General features: G+C 43.8%; 1 protein-coding gene across 3 annotated transcripts in view; it reads left to right on the plus strand.

Moving 5' to 3' along the window:
• LOC110527542 (activin receptor type-2A) overlaps positions 1–11038 on the plus strand; it is a 42164-nt gene extending 31126 nt beyond the window's left edge. For all 3 annotated transcript variants that reach the window (XM_036983026.1, XM_036983027.1, XM_036983028.1), the window contains exons 5-11: positions 1821–1970; positions 2292–2435; positions 3249–3394; positions 4937–5051; positions 5308–5446; positions 5672–5802; positions 6581–11038. In XM_036983026.1, coding sequence (XP_036838921.1) covers positions 1821–1970; positions 2292–2435; positions 3249–3394; positions 4937–5051; positions 5308–5446; positions 5672–5802; positions 6581–6775 — 1020 coding nt within the window. In that variant the 3' untranslated portion in view covers positions 6776–11038. The remainder of the gene's footprint in view (positions 1–1820; positions 1971–2291; positions 2436–3248; positions 3395–4936; positions 5052–5307; positions 5447–5671; positions 5803–6580) is intronic.
• Positions 11039–16053: the final 5015 nt, after the last annotated feature.

Genomic DNA, 16053 nt, shown 5'->3' on the forward strand with positions numbered 1-16053 from the left:
CAGGATGGCATCTGGCGTGTTTAGACCGTGTTCGATGTCAGAGTCTGCCCCAACCTCCCTCTCACCATTCCTCAGCTCTGCAGGGCCAAAACTTTCCATCCGTGGTTGCCATTGAACCAGCCACTACGTATTGTTCAGTTTTGGAGCTCCATGTCGATGGGGACATCTTTTACTCCCTCACACACACTCTCTCTCTCTCTCTCTCTCTCTCTCTCTCTCTCTCTCTCTCTCTCTCTCTCTCTCTCCTCTCTCCTCTCTCCTCTCTCCTCTCTCCTCTCTCCTCTCTCCTCTCTCTCTCGAAAGTCACACGTGGAAGTGATTAGTTTTAATCCAGAGGACCAGCTGACTTGACCCATTTTTTATATTTGGAACACACACACACCATTTGTAACACTTGCCCCCCCTCTAGCACGTTGTTGATATGAGACTAACCCTGCCCTAAGCCATCACCAGAGGGAGAGGCTTGACCCATCCAGGCCACTCGTGATCATGTTGCTCTTCATGCGATACACTATCCCAGTTATAAATATGCTATATACACGGCTTTACTTCTGACAGCAGCCACTGCCACGCCCTCCTTGTTTTCAACCCGGCCAAGATCACGCCGGCATCCCAAATGGCCCCCTATTGCATATATAATGCACCACTTTTGATCAGAACCATATAGGCCTTGGTCAAAGGTAGTTCAGAAAATAGGGAGCCATTTGGGACGCATCACAGTAATCTCAGGCTGGAGGCTACCTCTCCTCTCTTTATTACCTAGCATCATCCGAGTCCCAGACCTCTCCTCTCTTCTCCTCTGTCTCTTATTTACTCTCTATTTTAGGTGGGAGGATTTGTGTGAGATACCCTTGGTCTTTAAATAGACCTGTAACAACATGGAAGGATCTAATTGAAAGCGGATGTTGGTCCATGTCTTTGAAGAGACGGTAGGACTGACCGAGCTAATGCCCTGTGAAGGCCTCCAGGTATTTTTGGGAAGGCTCTGGGTGTTCCCTATACAGTGCACTACTTTTGACCGGAGTCCTACGGGCCCTGGTCAAAAGTAGTGTGCCGCGTAGGGAGGCGTCCTCTATCACCGTTCTATTCCACTTATAGCGTTTTAGTCGTTTATCAGGCGGTCTTATCCCGAGCGACTTACACTAAGTAGCGAGTGCATTTCATTTTTTTTCATACTGGTCCCCTGTGTGAATCGAATTCACAACCTTGGCGTTGCGAGTGCCCTGCTCTACCAACTGAGCCACACGAGACCACATAACTGAAGTAGAATGCCCTCTCCTTGTCCCGGAATGATCCCTGCAGACAGTGTTTTTTAGAAAACGTTCACACCCCTCTGTGTCTGGACTAACGAATACAGTTTTCCACACTAGAAATCTTTCCGATGAGAACCTGATGAGATTCGTCGATGTCTTGTCTATTCTGGACTCTTTTTAAAAAAAATGTATGATCTGTCTTCCCATGTATGTGCCCAGCAGTTACACAGCTTTTAGAGTTGAAAAAGACTGTTCCTGTTAGCGCAATGACGGGAACTGATTAGATGCAATAGAATTGTATCGCCGTCATGTGGGGACCGAACACTGTGAGGGCGTGCACCTGTTCTCTCTCTCTCCCTCCGCTCTTCTCAACTGAGAAGCAATGATGGAAATTGGAATTGGCATTTCAATGTACCTCCTGAATCAATTGACTGAATTGAAATGGAATTGAGCCCGACACCAAATATGTAGCCTCAATGGCTCAGTGGTAGTACAGAGCGTATGAGTGTTTTCATTGATCCCAGTACCAAACCTGCTGTCTATCTCCCTGTCTGCCCTCTGCTACAGGACCCACTGGGGCCACACACCCCTCCCTCGCCCATCATGGGGCAGAAGCCATTGCAGTTGATCGAGGTCAAAGCCAGGGGTCGCTTCGGCTGTGTGTGGAAGGCTCAGCTCCTCGACGACTACGTGGCTGTCAAGGTCTTCCCCATTCAGGTATGAGTTGGAAGTTGAGGTACACCGTTGAGATAAAAAAAAAAAAAGGACTTTATACAAATAATTGATTGATTTGAGGTTAAGCTCTGTTAGTTATCGTGTTCAATTTATGTCATATTTGTACATCACACAAGGTGAAATAGCTAATAGCTTATATTATTTAACAGACTCTATTATCCAAAGCGACTTAGTCATGTGTGCAAGCATTTTACGTGTGGGCGGTCCCGGGAATCAAACCCACTACCCTGCCGTAGTAAGCGCCATCCTCTACCAACTGAGCTACAGAGAACTTAATGTTGTGTGTTGGGGTGTTGCCTGCAGGACAAGCTGTCATGGCAGAACGAGTATGAGATCTACAGCCTGAGTGGGATGAAACACGAGAACCTGCTCCACTTTATCGGTGTGGAGAAGAGAGGCAACAACATGGACATAGACCTCTGGCTCATCACAGCCTATCACGACAACGTACGAATACGTAAACTTGATTGTCCGTTGAAATCTACATTTGTCTATTTCAGGGATCATGAACTAGATTCAGCTGTGGGACGATTATTTCTTGACAGGATGATCAGTGGGCCGGAACGTAATTACAAATCATTTGTAGACCAAATAATTGACTACAAGAAGCCCAAACAGATATATTTGACAAAAAAATCATTTTTTTTAACCTTGCTTACATTTTGTATACAATCTCATATGTCTCTCTATTATGCGTGGGAATACTTTGGAAGAGATTTCCAAAATTAAAATCACTTGGAGCTGAAAAGACCCCTCAAAACATTGTCTCAAATAAAATTTGCCTACGGGTCGCCGGTTGGGGAACCCTGGTCTATTTGTTCTTAAAACCCCAACCGACCAGACACCACACACCACAGGAGGCTGGTGGGGGGAGCAATAGGGGGACAGACTCTTGTAACAACTGGGATGGAATAAATGGTTCCACATCAAACATATGGGTGCCGCTTGTTTGACTCCGTTCCATTCATTCCATTCCAGCCATTACAATAAGCCCATCCCCCTATAGCTCTTCCCATCAGCCTCCTCTGCCACACATATACCAAGAGGCTGGAAGCAGCACAGGGTCAGCCCCTGAAGCAGGTTTCCAATGACTGGCAACTACAGGTTGTCTGCCCTCCAGTGGTTGGACAGTGTTACTACAACTACTTTACCGCCCCCATGTCACAGCTGTAGCAGAATCAGAGATGTCCTCATTTTCCCGTGTACAATCCTGCAGGGTGAATAGAAAAAAGACAAACACTAATTGTGTTTCCCCCACAGGGCTCTCTGACTGATTACCTGAAGGCCAACGTGGTGTCGTGGAACGAGCTGTGCCACATCTCCCAGACCTTGGCCCGTGGCCTGGCCTATCTCCACGAGGACATCCCTGGGCTGAAGGACGGACACAAGCCCGCCGTCGCACACAGGTGTGTGGGGGGTGGTATCGACTCGGCCCGACCCGGCCCTACCTTGAATCAAAAACGGAACGAATTGCAAAAATCGCTGAAGTTGGAGACGTATATCTCCCCTCACTAACTTCAAGCATCGGCTGTCAGAGCAGCTTACCGATCACTGCAGCTGTACACAGCCCATCTGTAAATAGCCCATTCAACCAACTACCTACTTCATCCCCATATTTGTTTTTTTGTTTTTTTCTGCTCTTTTGCACACCAGTATTTCTACTTGCCCATTCTCATCTGCACATCTATCACTCCAGTGTAAATTGCTAAATTGTAATTACTTCACCACTATGGCCTATTTATTGCCTTACCCCCTTACTACATTTGCACACACTGTATACAGATTTTTCTATTGTGTTATTGACTGTATGTTTTGTTTATTCCACGTGTAACTCTGTGTTCAATCAATCAATCAAATTTATTTTATATAGCCCTTCGTACATCAGCTGATATCTCAAAGTGCTGTACAGAAACCCAGCCTAAAACCCCAAACAGCAAGCAATGCAGGTGAAGAAGCACGGTGGCTAGGAAAAACTCCCTAGAAAGGCCAAAACCTAGGAAGAAACCTAGAGAGGAACCAGGCTATGTGGGGTGGCCAGTCCTCTTCTGGCTGTGCCGGGTGGAGATTATAACAAAACATGGTCAAGATGTTCAAATGTTCATAAATGACCAGCATGGTCGAATAATAATAAGGCAGAATAGTTGAAACTGGAGCAGCAGCACAGTCAGGTGGACTGGGGACAGCAAGGAGTCATCATGTCAGGTATTCCTGGGGCATGGTCCTAGGGCTCAGGTCCTCCGAGAGAGGGAAAGAAAGAGAGAATTAGAGAGAGCATATGTGGGATGGCCAGTCCTCTTCTGGCTGTGCCGGGTGGAGATTATAACAGAACATGGCCAAGATGTTCAAATGTTCATAAATGATCAGCATGGTCGAATAATAATAAGGCAGAACAGTTGAAACTGGAGCAGCAGCACAGCCAGGTGGACTGGGGACAGCAAGGAGTCATCATGTCAGGTAGTCCTGGGGCATGGTCCTAGGGCTCAGGTCCTCCGAGAGAGAGAAAGAGAGAAGGAGAGAATTAGAGAACGCACACTTAGATTCACACAGGACACCGAATAGGACAGGAGAAGTACTCCAGATATAACAAACTGACCCTAGCCCCCCGACACATAAACTACTGCAGCATAAATACTGGAGGTTGTTGTTTTTGTCACACTTCCTTGCTTTATCTTGGCCAGGTCGCAGTTGTAAATGAGAACTTGTTCTCAACTGGCCTACCCGGTTAAATAAAGTTGAAATAAAAATAAATAAATACACAAAAAAAAAAACTTTATTGTTTCTGGGGGGGGGGGGGGGGGGGGGGGAACACAGGGACAAAAACACACACTTATGTTACGGCCGGTAGAATGAATACATTCCATCACATCAATAGTATTGAGGCCGACTCCCCTTGTTCCTCTGTCTGCGGTTGACACATCCCTCTATCGCTCTCTTTCTGGCTCCGACAGGGACATGAAGAGCAAGAACGTGCTTCTGAAGAACAACCTGACAGCCTGCATAGCGGACTTCGGTCTGGCCCTGAAGTTTGAAGCTGGGAAGTCAGCAGGAGACACCCACGGACAGGTGAAATAATGACGCTGGTTATTCTGATGCTCTATTAACCTGCCGAATCGGTGAATGTAGTGATGCTGTATTTCACTCCAGCATCAAATACATGTTCAGACTTCAAAGGGGGCGGAATATCCCACATTGAGGTCCGTAAGAGGTGTGTAAATATCGGACAACCGTTGATTTTTCGGAGTGAGCTATGGCCTGAGGGCAGTGTGTTGTTGACTTGAGACAGAGTGTTACCTTGTAGCCTTGTGCTGTGCTTCTCCAGGTGGGCACGAGGCGCTACATGGCCCCTGAGGTGCTGGAGGGGGCCATCAACTTCCAGAGAGACTCCTTCCTGAGGATAGACATGTACGCCATGGGGCTGGTGCTGTGGGAGCTGGCCGCTCGCTGCACCGCTGCAGACGGTGAGAGAAAAACGTGTGTGTGTGTCCTCGTGTGTTTGAAACGGGTATGTTGACCTTGTGCGTCTCAGTGAGGATCAGTGACTCGGGGACACGGCCGACTGCTGACTCCATGTGGAGCTGACGGAAGTTACCAAAATACTTACAGTGCCGAATGTGATCCCAAAGGAGTCACTGTGTGTGTGTGGTTTCTCTGTATTCTCACGCTGTGTGTGTGTTTTGTTGCAGGTCCTGTGGATGAGTACACACTGCCCTTCGAGGAGGAGGTCGGCCAGCACCCGTCTCTAGAGGACATGCAGGAGGTGGTGGTCCACAAGAAGCTACGGCCCTGCCTCCGAGAGTGCTGGCAGAAACACACAGTGAGTGAAGACCAGTGTTGGGGGGAAAAAGTACTCAACTGTCATACTTGAGTAAAAGTAAAGATACCTTAATAGAAAATGACTCAAGTAAAAGTGAAAGTCACCCAGTAAAAACTGAGTAAAGGTCTAAAAGTATTTCTAAATGTAAATTGAATTGCTAAAATATACTTAAGTATTAAGAGTAAGAATCGTTTCACATTTTAAGCAAACCATTTTCCTGTCAAAGTGTAACGAGTACTTTTGGGTGTATAAAGTACATTATTTTCTTTAAGAAGGTAGTGAAGTAAAAGTTGGCAAAAATGTAAATAGTAAAGTACAGATACCACAAAAAAACTCCCTAAATAGTACTTTCAAGTATTTTTACTGAAGTACTTTACACCACTGGTGAGGACACACTGTCATATGAAAAGTGTATAGTGAAGTAAGTACACACCAGGAGTATAGTGGGTTTGCTGGTGGTGTTACTGGATAGGATGACGATTCAAACGTATAGATCATTCATTGTTTATTAGCATGTGGTTCCAATTACTCTGTAGGTTAGAACTGTTCCCAACCAAGGGTATTAGGACTCATGAGACATGAGATTTCAGGGGTACTCCAGGCAGAGCAAAATTCAGTTGGTGAGACAGTAACCGAAAAAGGTTGGAAACCAATGGGTTAGAACCATAGAGCTAGTAACATCAGGGTTATGGGTTCAATGTTGACGGTTCTGTGAGATGCTTGGGATAAGAACTTCGGCTTAAATGACCATATATATGCTCTTTTATGCTTGTCCCAGGGCCTGGTGATGCTGTGCGAGACCATCGAGGAGTGCTGGGACCACGAGGCCGAGGCGCGGCTCTCGGCGGGCTGCGTGGAGGAACGCATCATCCAGATGCGACGCCAGACCAACATCGTCGCCCCCGAGGAGATTGTCACCGTCGTCACCATGGTGACCAACGTGGACTTCCCTCCCAAAGAGTCCAGCCTATGAATGGACGGACATTGACTGGACGTGTCAGGTGGTGGACATGGAGCTATTTTGACTGGATGTTTTCAGGTACACATTGATCGACCAGAGTGGCCCGTTCAGGATCATGAACTCTGGGTGATCCCGGGTTCATTTCTGACCCTTGACCCCCTCAGATGGGCGTGCTGGCATGGCGTGGTTGTGTTTTAGTGCTGGGCGCTACACTACTGTCATTCAGGAAATACCTGGCTGTGCCCACCAACACTGGTTTGGTTTCTACCCACTTCATAGTATCACGATGTGTTGGATTCAGATGGACTCCCATAGCGAGCCTCAAACTGTACAACAGACTCCTTCAAAAGAGCAACACTAGGTCGTAACAAAACGCTGTGAGCTGGGCAAAAGGGATATTTTATATATGAAGAAAACACTAGGACCGCCTAACAGACTTCTGTTCTATTTTCTAAGAAAAAGAAGAGGGAGAGGATGGACTCTCCAAAAGGAACTGTTACGGCTCAGTGAAGGAAAAAGGGCAACTTGTTTTAAAATTCCTTTGCGGTTTTCTTTCTGTGTTTAAATGATAATGACAACTTGTAATGCCAATAAGAAACAGCTTCTGAATGTCACGTGTACTGCTGCTGTACATCATATCAAAACAATAGCAGTCAAGGTTTATTTTAGGGGGGTGGGGGGGGATCCATGTCCAAGCGTTACTACTTTGAAAGCAAAACCATAGACCTCCCTCAAATCAACAAGGTATACCTCAGTTCCATCTTCATTACAACACTGCAACTCTAGAGACAGACCTACTGTTGTTTCTAGTTCTATTAAGTATATTTCTGTGACGACAACAATCTCTCTGGAAACCGTTCAGATGACATCATTACTTTGGTATTATCGTACTGTATACTGTACAGCTGTGGCAGGTGAAAATAGAACCATTATCACCACAGTTTTTTTTAAACTATCCCGCCAAGAGTTGTATGACCATACATTTACACACATCTGCCTTCTTGTTTTTCTTCTTTGCACGATTTTTTTTGTCCTTGTTTTTTTCCTTATTATTTTTCTTATTTTGTCCTTCCTTGCGGTTTGAATTAGTGTTTTATTGAAAACATGTTACTCCTACATTTTAAGAGTATTTCAATAACCCCCTAACTCATTGAAAATGATTTTAAAAAAGCACTTCTTCCTTATTTTGGCTTGCTGTGTCAATCGAGTATTTAATGATGTGAGCATGCCTTTTGGTTATCTTTTGGTCTTCTTTTTAAACAAGCTCAGGAAGCTACTCTTCTGTCTCTCTTGACTCCCTAGTTATTATCCATCTGTATCTCCCAGTCCCTAGCTACTTCTCGAGTCCCTAGCTACTACCCTTCTGTCTCTCCTGAGTCCCTTGCTTACTACCCTTCTGTCTCTCCTGAGTCCCTAGCTACTACCCTTCTGTCTCTCCTGAGTCCCTTGCTTACTACCCTTCTGTCTCTCCTGAGTCCCTAGCTACTACCCTTCTGTCTCTCCTGAGTCCCTTGCTACTACCCTTCTGTCTCTCCTGAGTCCCTAGCTACTACCCTTCTGTCTCTCCTGAGTCCCTAGCTACTACCCTTCTGTCTCTCCTGAGTCCCTAGCTACTACCCTTCTGTCTCTCCTGAGTCCCTAGCTACTACCCTTCTGTCTCTCCTGAGTCCCTAGCTACTACCCTTCTGTCTCTCCTGAGTCCCTAGCTACTACCCTTCTGTCTCTCCTGAGTCCCTAGCTACTACCCTTCTGTCTCTCCTGAGTCCCTAGCTACTACCCTTCTGCCTCTCCTGAGTCCCTAGCTACTACCCTTCTGTCTCCAGTCCCTAGCTACTACCCTTCTCTCTCTCTCTCCAGTCCCTAGCTACTACCCTTCTCTCTCTCCAGTCCCTAGCTACTACCCTTCTCTCTCTCTCTCCAGTCCCTAGCTACTACCCTTCTCTCTCTCTCTCCAGTCCCTAGCTACTACCATTCTCTCTCTCTCCAGTCCCTAGCTACTACCCTTCTCTCTCTCTCTCCAGTCCCTAGCTACTACCCTTCTCTCTCTCTCTCCAGTCCCTAGCTACTACCATTCTCTCTCTCTCCAGTCCCTAGCTACTACCCTTCTCTCTCTCTCTCCAGTCCCTAGCTACTACCCTTCTGCTTTGAGACGCGGGTGACCTTTCACACTGACTCTCTCGCTTCCTGGTGCCATCTCAACCGTAGTGTTAAAACATCTCTACTTCTAGCCTCTCTATCATCTCAACTCAGTTGAGCCTTTTAATCAGTGTGACAACGTTACTACTGTAGACCCACCCTGGGCAAAACAAGGATGACTCTTGTCGTCCTTCCGGAATTTGAATGTGAATGTGTTCTATATTCCATTTCTAGCTTGTTGTATGAGCTCAGATTTGTCTTCTGGGTGACATTGACACAGGTGATGATGCGTTCATCTTTGCATTCTCTCTCTTCACACCTAGTCAGTGTTTAAACTGGAATTACAACATCTTCAACAACGTTCAGGGATTCAATACTATGCTTTTCAGTAATTACTACAGTATATGCAACCCGTGCAGAATGGTGCAACGTCCGTACTTGCATTGCTGCAGGAGCGACTTTCACACCACTGTAGCAATTAAAAAAAACATTTTTAATCTTGTCTATTGATGTTTTAATGATTTGCTGAGCTTTTGGGTACTAGACAGAGAGCAGGTGGGCAGGTGCCAACTCAAACAATTATTACTTTACCTCTATCTGAAAGACAGTGGAACGGACTTAGGGAAAGCCCAACTGTATTACTAGATTGTGGCTGTACTCTTGGGGGTAAAGGCTGCAGTTGGCCAGTGGTCTCGCAGCGGATGTAGGCTCTATCGCAATTAGTATTTTTCCTTGATTCCTCACATCCTATCTCCTTGCCTAATATGGTTGAGGAGGAGGAGAGGGGATGTGAGGATTCAAGGACATTTTAATTGAGAAAGCCATAGAATGGTGGCCGTTACTGTGAAATCCCCCCCCCCCTCCCTCGCTACACACTGGAAGCCTGTAGCGCTCAGCAATAGCAACTAGCAAGCAAAGGGCATTGGAGGAAGAGTGGAAGGGGCACCAGTTTCCAAGCAGTTAGTGGTGAACCAACAGTCTGATATACAATCACTACAGTACTACTGCATTATTTTGGTTGTCGTATGTGCTTCTGAGAAAAAAATACATATGTAGCCATGTTGTGGTCCTCTGATGATTTCTGGTATTTTGAGGATATCATTTTGTGTACATGATTTTATTTTTAAACCACAACTACTTCTACAAAGCTGATTTCACTGTACAGGCGTTTTAAACCCCGAGCCACACTACAATCTTCTTAGTTGATCAGACCTTGGCCTTCTTGTGAGAGTTGACTTTCTTTCAGATAAACTTCAGAAAGCCCAAATAACATTTGACTTCAGATTTGACTGGGATATTGAAATGCACATTATGTAAATATATATGTCATTTTTAGATCGTAGAGGATGGATATAGCATGAGGTTGTTTCTATTGTTATTAGAATATATCACAAAGACGGGGAAAAAATCCCAGATAAATGAATTATTACATAATAAGATTTTACCTGTTTTATTTTGTATATCTATGTTTTTATATTGTATCAATTTATGGCCCAAAACGGTCACTCTTCCTTCCCCAGGTGAGACTCATTTCTTTCTAAGGTGGTCTGATGAAAATCCCCTCAAATGGAACCCTGAATCAACGGTTATATACCATTTTCACACTACTGAGCTGAGCCGAACCGAGTTGGATAGAGATGGCCTGGTTAAGCATCCACCATAGTTGCTGGAAGAAAACTGAAAATGACAATGTGATCGGAAAATATCAGAGCCAGCAAAGTATGGTTCGGGTTGGCTCTGTAGTGTGAAAATAGTCATTGTTTTACCTCAGACATCCTAGCTCAGACCCTTATGTTACACTACAACATTGAGATGCCATTGCTACAATGTTCCAGCAGTGTTGCAAGAATGTTATTCCTTGTATGTGACCAGCAGACAGTGTTTTCTGTAACACACTTCCTCTCAAAACAACCCTAAAGCTAAACCTAGGTTAGCTTCGGTTCTGTATTTGCTGATAGTCGAACAGTGTGACTTGGCACAAATGACTGTTCTATTGGCAAGTGGACTTGCCAATCATTTTTATGCTTTGAAGTTATTTAACAAACTTTTTCAGATGCCTGGTTGGAAGTGGATGTTAAATATTGTACAGAGAAATTGTATGCTATTGTCCCTAAAATAAAGTATAGTGACTGCTCATTACTGATGTTGTCTATCTGAAATCTATGAATTGTTTTTATCTAATGATGTTGGTTTTCCGAAAACAGACCACTAGATGGCAGTGTTTAGCATTGAATGGGTCTTAGGTTTTATTTTATTTACACACAGGGAATATACACATGCCAGAAACATTTTGATCAGGTCATTCATTTTCAGTCTGTGAGGGGATGGTTCGGGGTCCCATGTCTTTCAGTGGTTGTCCAAAACCAACCCTCAAACTGGACCCAACATTAAAGAATATTGCCTTTGACAAGCATATCGACTCTCTTCAAACTGAAAGAAGACCTTTCTTCATTGTTGACGCAGATACCTCAAGGGTGATCTATATAAACATTCTAGAAACATATGATGGAGAGTGTGCAGGAAAAATGGTCTTCTACTGAGATGATGATGGTGTCATTCGGACCCACCTTGAACTTGCTTGTCAAAATGATGTATGGAATGGGATTTCCTCTGGAGCAACTAAAAAAAAAAAAAACGAAAGAAAATGTGGTGTAAAATGTGGCCCGCTTTTGCGTAGCCTTCTGTTCATACATCCTTACCATTTGTGAACCCTTTGTGGATGTCATTCGTCGTAGATGTCAGTCAAGTGTTTTATCGCAGTTAACAGGCAAAGTTCATGAATGGACAGACCTGGGGGGAAATCAGGCCTAGTCATTGATGTGTAATAAGATAGTAACCCTGCCTCACAATCTTTCAAAAAAATACAAAAATAAAAATAAATGTTTACTCATTCACTATGATAACTCTGAAGTGCTGAGCTCAACACAGTCTTGCTCACTGTCTCATAACTACAGCACCAGTAAGCAGTGGTGGAAAAAGTATAGTTATATTAGTAGCAGGCTTTAAACTACCATGGAGTATGATTGCTTTGGAGTCCATCATACACAGCAGACCTGGGCAGAGAATAATTGTACTTTGTGTTTTTTTGTGTGTTTTTTTTTTACAAATGCCAACTTAGAGAATCAACTGAGGGGCAACTATTGACAACTATTTCCTTGATATTTGAATACGGGTCTCAGAAAAACAAATAATGTTTGAAATTATTTTTTGAATACCTCTCAGAAAGATCAGTCATATTTGAAGGTATTTGAATATATGCGAGTTATTTCAAAATATATATGATCATTAGCACATGGTTCGGAGGGCTTTCTGAATTGAATCTTAATATATAGCCTAAAATTAAATATTTAATAATTTAAAGGAAAATTGAAGAAGAAAAAAATTTACATGTTAAACAAACATTTCTCAATTGAAATAATGGAAAGTAAAACAAATGTAAACCAAACAGATTTTATTGTTGAACATTTTTTTTCAGAATTTCTTTTACATCCTATGGTTATTTAACGGTCATTATAGATGGCGGTTAATCATTTCAGGTGGTGATTGCGTTTGATAAACATCCATCGCAAATGTTTTGTCACTCATTGAGCAACGGTCAGGCCTGAATGTTCTACTAGCGATGCTGAAGACCCCTTCCACAGGGTCTGAGGATGCAGGGACATGGAGGTACATTGCAGTCAACTTTGATAGGTTTGGGTAACGGGGGGTGTTGTCCTCCCAGAACACAAGGGGGTCTGACATTTCCATCAGGCAAGGAGAAGAGAGGTAAGTTTGATACCTCTGTGGCGACAACATCAGGTTAGGGGTTGAGGGGTAAGAACAAGGCAAAAACAAAAAAATGCTTACCTTTGCAGGTGGTTCTTGTGCAATGGCACAAGCTCTGGGCACCTACCTGCTCTGGGCACCTACCTGCTCTGGGCACCTACCTGCTCTGGGCACCAGAAGGCCTTGAAGCGAGGATCAAGAAGAGCTGACAGCTGCTTAGACAAACGTTTCCTTAAAAGGAGAGAGATGCTTCTCCACAGACACTTTAGAGAGAATGGGTTTTACTGTTCTTCGCCAAAACATTGTACAAGTTGTAGCAACAAGCTGAAATGCAAGTACAACTGGTTTATAATTTAACAAATTGTTTTTATAAAACTAAATATACAAGGGTAGCACTTTATAATAGCTCCACACAACAAAGCAATTCGAATGGATTGGTAAAACGTGTATTGTTAATGTATTAGTCATTACTCCATTCATAAGATGTTTAACATAGGTCCTTATAAACCGTTTACTAAATCATTAGTTATGTATTTTTGTGTGGCCTTTATACTTTACTTTATAAAAACTTTTTTTTACTAACGTTTTGAGTGACCAGTGTAATTTCTCACCAAATGATGGACATGCCATTCGTTAACATTCCAGGAGTACCTGATGCTCCTTATTGTCCGAAAATAGCCTAAAACATTTCACAATTCCTGACATTTAATCCTAGTAAAAAATCACTGCCTTAGGTCAGTTAGCATCACCACTTTATTTTAAGAATGTGAAATGTCAGAATAATAGTAGAGAGAATGATTTATTTCAGCTTTTATTTCTTTCATCTCATTCCCGGTGGGTCAGAAGTTTACATACACTCAATTAGTATTTGGTAGCATTGCCTTTAAATTGTTTAACCTGGGTCAAACGTTTCGGGTAGCCTTCCACAAGCTTCCCACAATAAGTTGGGGGAATTTTGGCCCATTCCCCCTGACAGAGCTGCTGTAACTGAGTAAGGTTTGTAGGCCTCCTTGCTCACACAAGCTTTTTCAGTTCTGCCTAGGCCTTGAAATACATCCACAGATACACCTCCAATTGACTCAAATTATTTCAATTAGCTTATCAGAAGCTTCTAAAGCCATGACATCATTTTCTGGAATTTTCCAAGCTGTTTAATAAAGGCACAGTCATCTTAGTGTATGTAAACTTCCGACCGACTGGAACTGTTATACAGTGAGTAATAAGTGAAATAATCTGTCTGTAAACAATTGTTGGAAAAATTACTTGTGTCATGCACAAAGTAGATGTCCTAACCGACTTGCCCAAACTATAGTTTGTTAACATTTGTGGAGTGGTTGAAAAACGAGTTTTAATAACTCCAGTGTATGTAAGTGTATGTAAATCTCCGACTTTAACAGTATATAGTATATTATGATAAGATGGCGCCGAAGAGGATGGCTGATGTTTTACATGCTCCAAACCAACTGTACTATTTTATGTATTTTTTTTATGTTTTTTTTTTGTTTTTTAAGTTATTTTGTACATAATGTTGCTGCTACCATCTCTTATGACCGAAAGTAACTTCTGGACATCAGAACAGCGATTACTCACCTCAAACTGGAAGAATCTTTTTCCTTTAACGAGTCCGACGAGAAGGATATACTGCTTTCCTGAGAACAGGCCCAAATCCCTTTTGGGCCTGTTCATTTGCGTAACGAAAAGACAGAGAAAAAGGGAACGGAGATTGGGATGTCTTATGACAATGCATAGGTGAGCAAGTAAACTCCCACTTCCATCCGTTCTATTGGCTAACGTGCAATCACTGGAAAATAAAATTGATGACCTACGATAAAGATTATCCAGGGCCATTAAAACCTGTAATATCTTATGTTTCACCGAGTTGTGGCTGAACGACGACATGGATAATATAGAGCTGGCGTGATTTTCCATGCACCGGCAGAACAGAGAAGCTACGTCTGGTAGGACAAGGTGTGGGGGTGTGTGTCTATTTGTCAATAACAGCTGGTGTGCGATGTCTAATATTAAAGAAGTTTCGAGGTATTGCTCGCCTGAGGTTGAGTACCTTATGATAAGCTGTAGACCACACTATCTACCAAGAGATTATTCGAAGTCGTCTATTTACCACCACAGACCAATGCTGGCACTAAGACCTCACTCAACCAACTCTATAAGGCCATAAACAAACAAGAAAATGCTCACCCAGAAGCGGAACTCCCAGTGGCCGGGGACTTTAATGAAGTTTTACCAAATTTGTATGTGCAACCAGAGGAGAAAAAAACTAAACACACATAGATGCACACAAAGCTCTCCCCCACCCTCCATTTGGCAAATCTGACCATAATTCTATCCTCCTGATTCTTGCTTACAAGCAAAACCTTAAGCAGGAAGTATCAGTGACTCGCTCAATACAGAAGTGGTCAGATGACACGAATGCTACGCTACAGGACTGTTTTGCTAGCACAGACTGGAATATTTTCCTGGGATTCATCCAATGGCATTGAGGAGTATACCATCTCAGTCATCGGCTTCATCAATAAGTGCATCGACGATGTCGTCCCCACAGTGACCGTACGTACATATCCCAACCAGAAGCCATGGATTACAGGCAACATCCGCATCGAGCTAAAGGCAAGAGCTACTTCTTTCAAGGAGCGGGACGTTTATAAGAAATCCCGCTATGCCCTCAGATGAATCATCAAACAGGAAAAGTGTCAATACAGGATTAAGACTGAATCCTACTACACCTGCTCTGATGCTTGTCGGATGTGGCAGGGCTTGAAAACTATTACAGACTACAAAGGGAAACCCAGAAGCGAGCTGCCCCGTGACGCGAGCCTACCAGATGAGCTAAATGCCTTTTATGCTCGCTTCGAGGTAAGCAACACTGAAGCATGCACAAGAGCACCAGCTGTTCTGGATGACTGTGTGATAACGCTCTCGGTAGCCAATGTGAGCAAGACCTTAAAACAGGTCAACATTCACAAAGCAGTGGGGCCAGACGGATTGCCAGGACGTGTACTGAAAGCATGCGGGGACCAACTGGCAAGTGTCTTCACTGACATTTTCAACCTCTCCCTGACCGACTCTGTAATACCTACATGTTTCAAGCAGACCACTATAGTCCCTGTTCCCAAGGAAGCGAAGGTAACCTGTCTAAATTATTACCGCCCCGTAGCACTCACGTCGGTAGCCAAGAAGTGCTTGAAAGGCTGATCATGGCTCACATCAACACCATCCTCCCGGATACCCTAGACCCACTCCAATTCGCATACCGTCCCAACAGATCCACAGATGACGCAATCTCAATCGCACTCCACATGGCCCTTTCCCACCTGGACCAAAGGAACACCTATGTGAGAATGCTGTTCATTGACTACAGCTCAGTGTTC

This window comes from Oncorhynchus mykiss, chromosome 7 (genome assembly GCF_013265735.2).
Source record: "Oncorhynchus mykiss isolate Arlee chromosome 7, USDA_OmykA_1.1, whole genome shotgun sequence".
Classification (NCBI taxonomy): domain Eukaryota; kingdom Metazoa; phylum Chordata; class Actinopteri; order Salmoniformes; family Salmonidae; genus Oncorhynchus; species Oncorhynchus mykiss.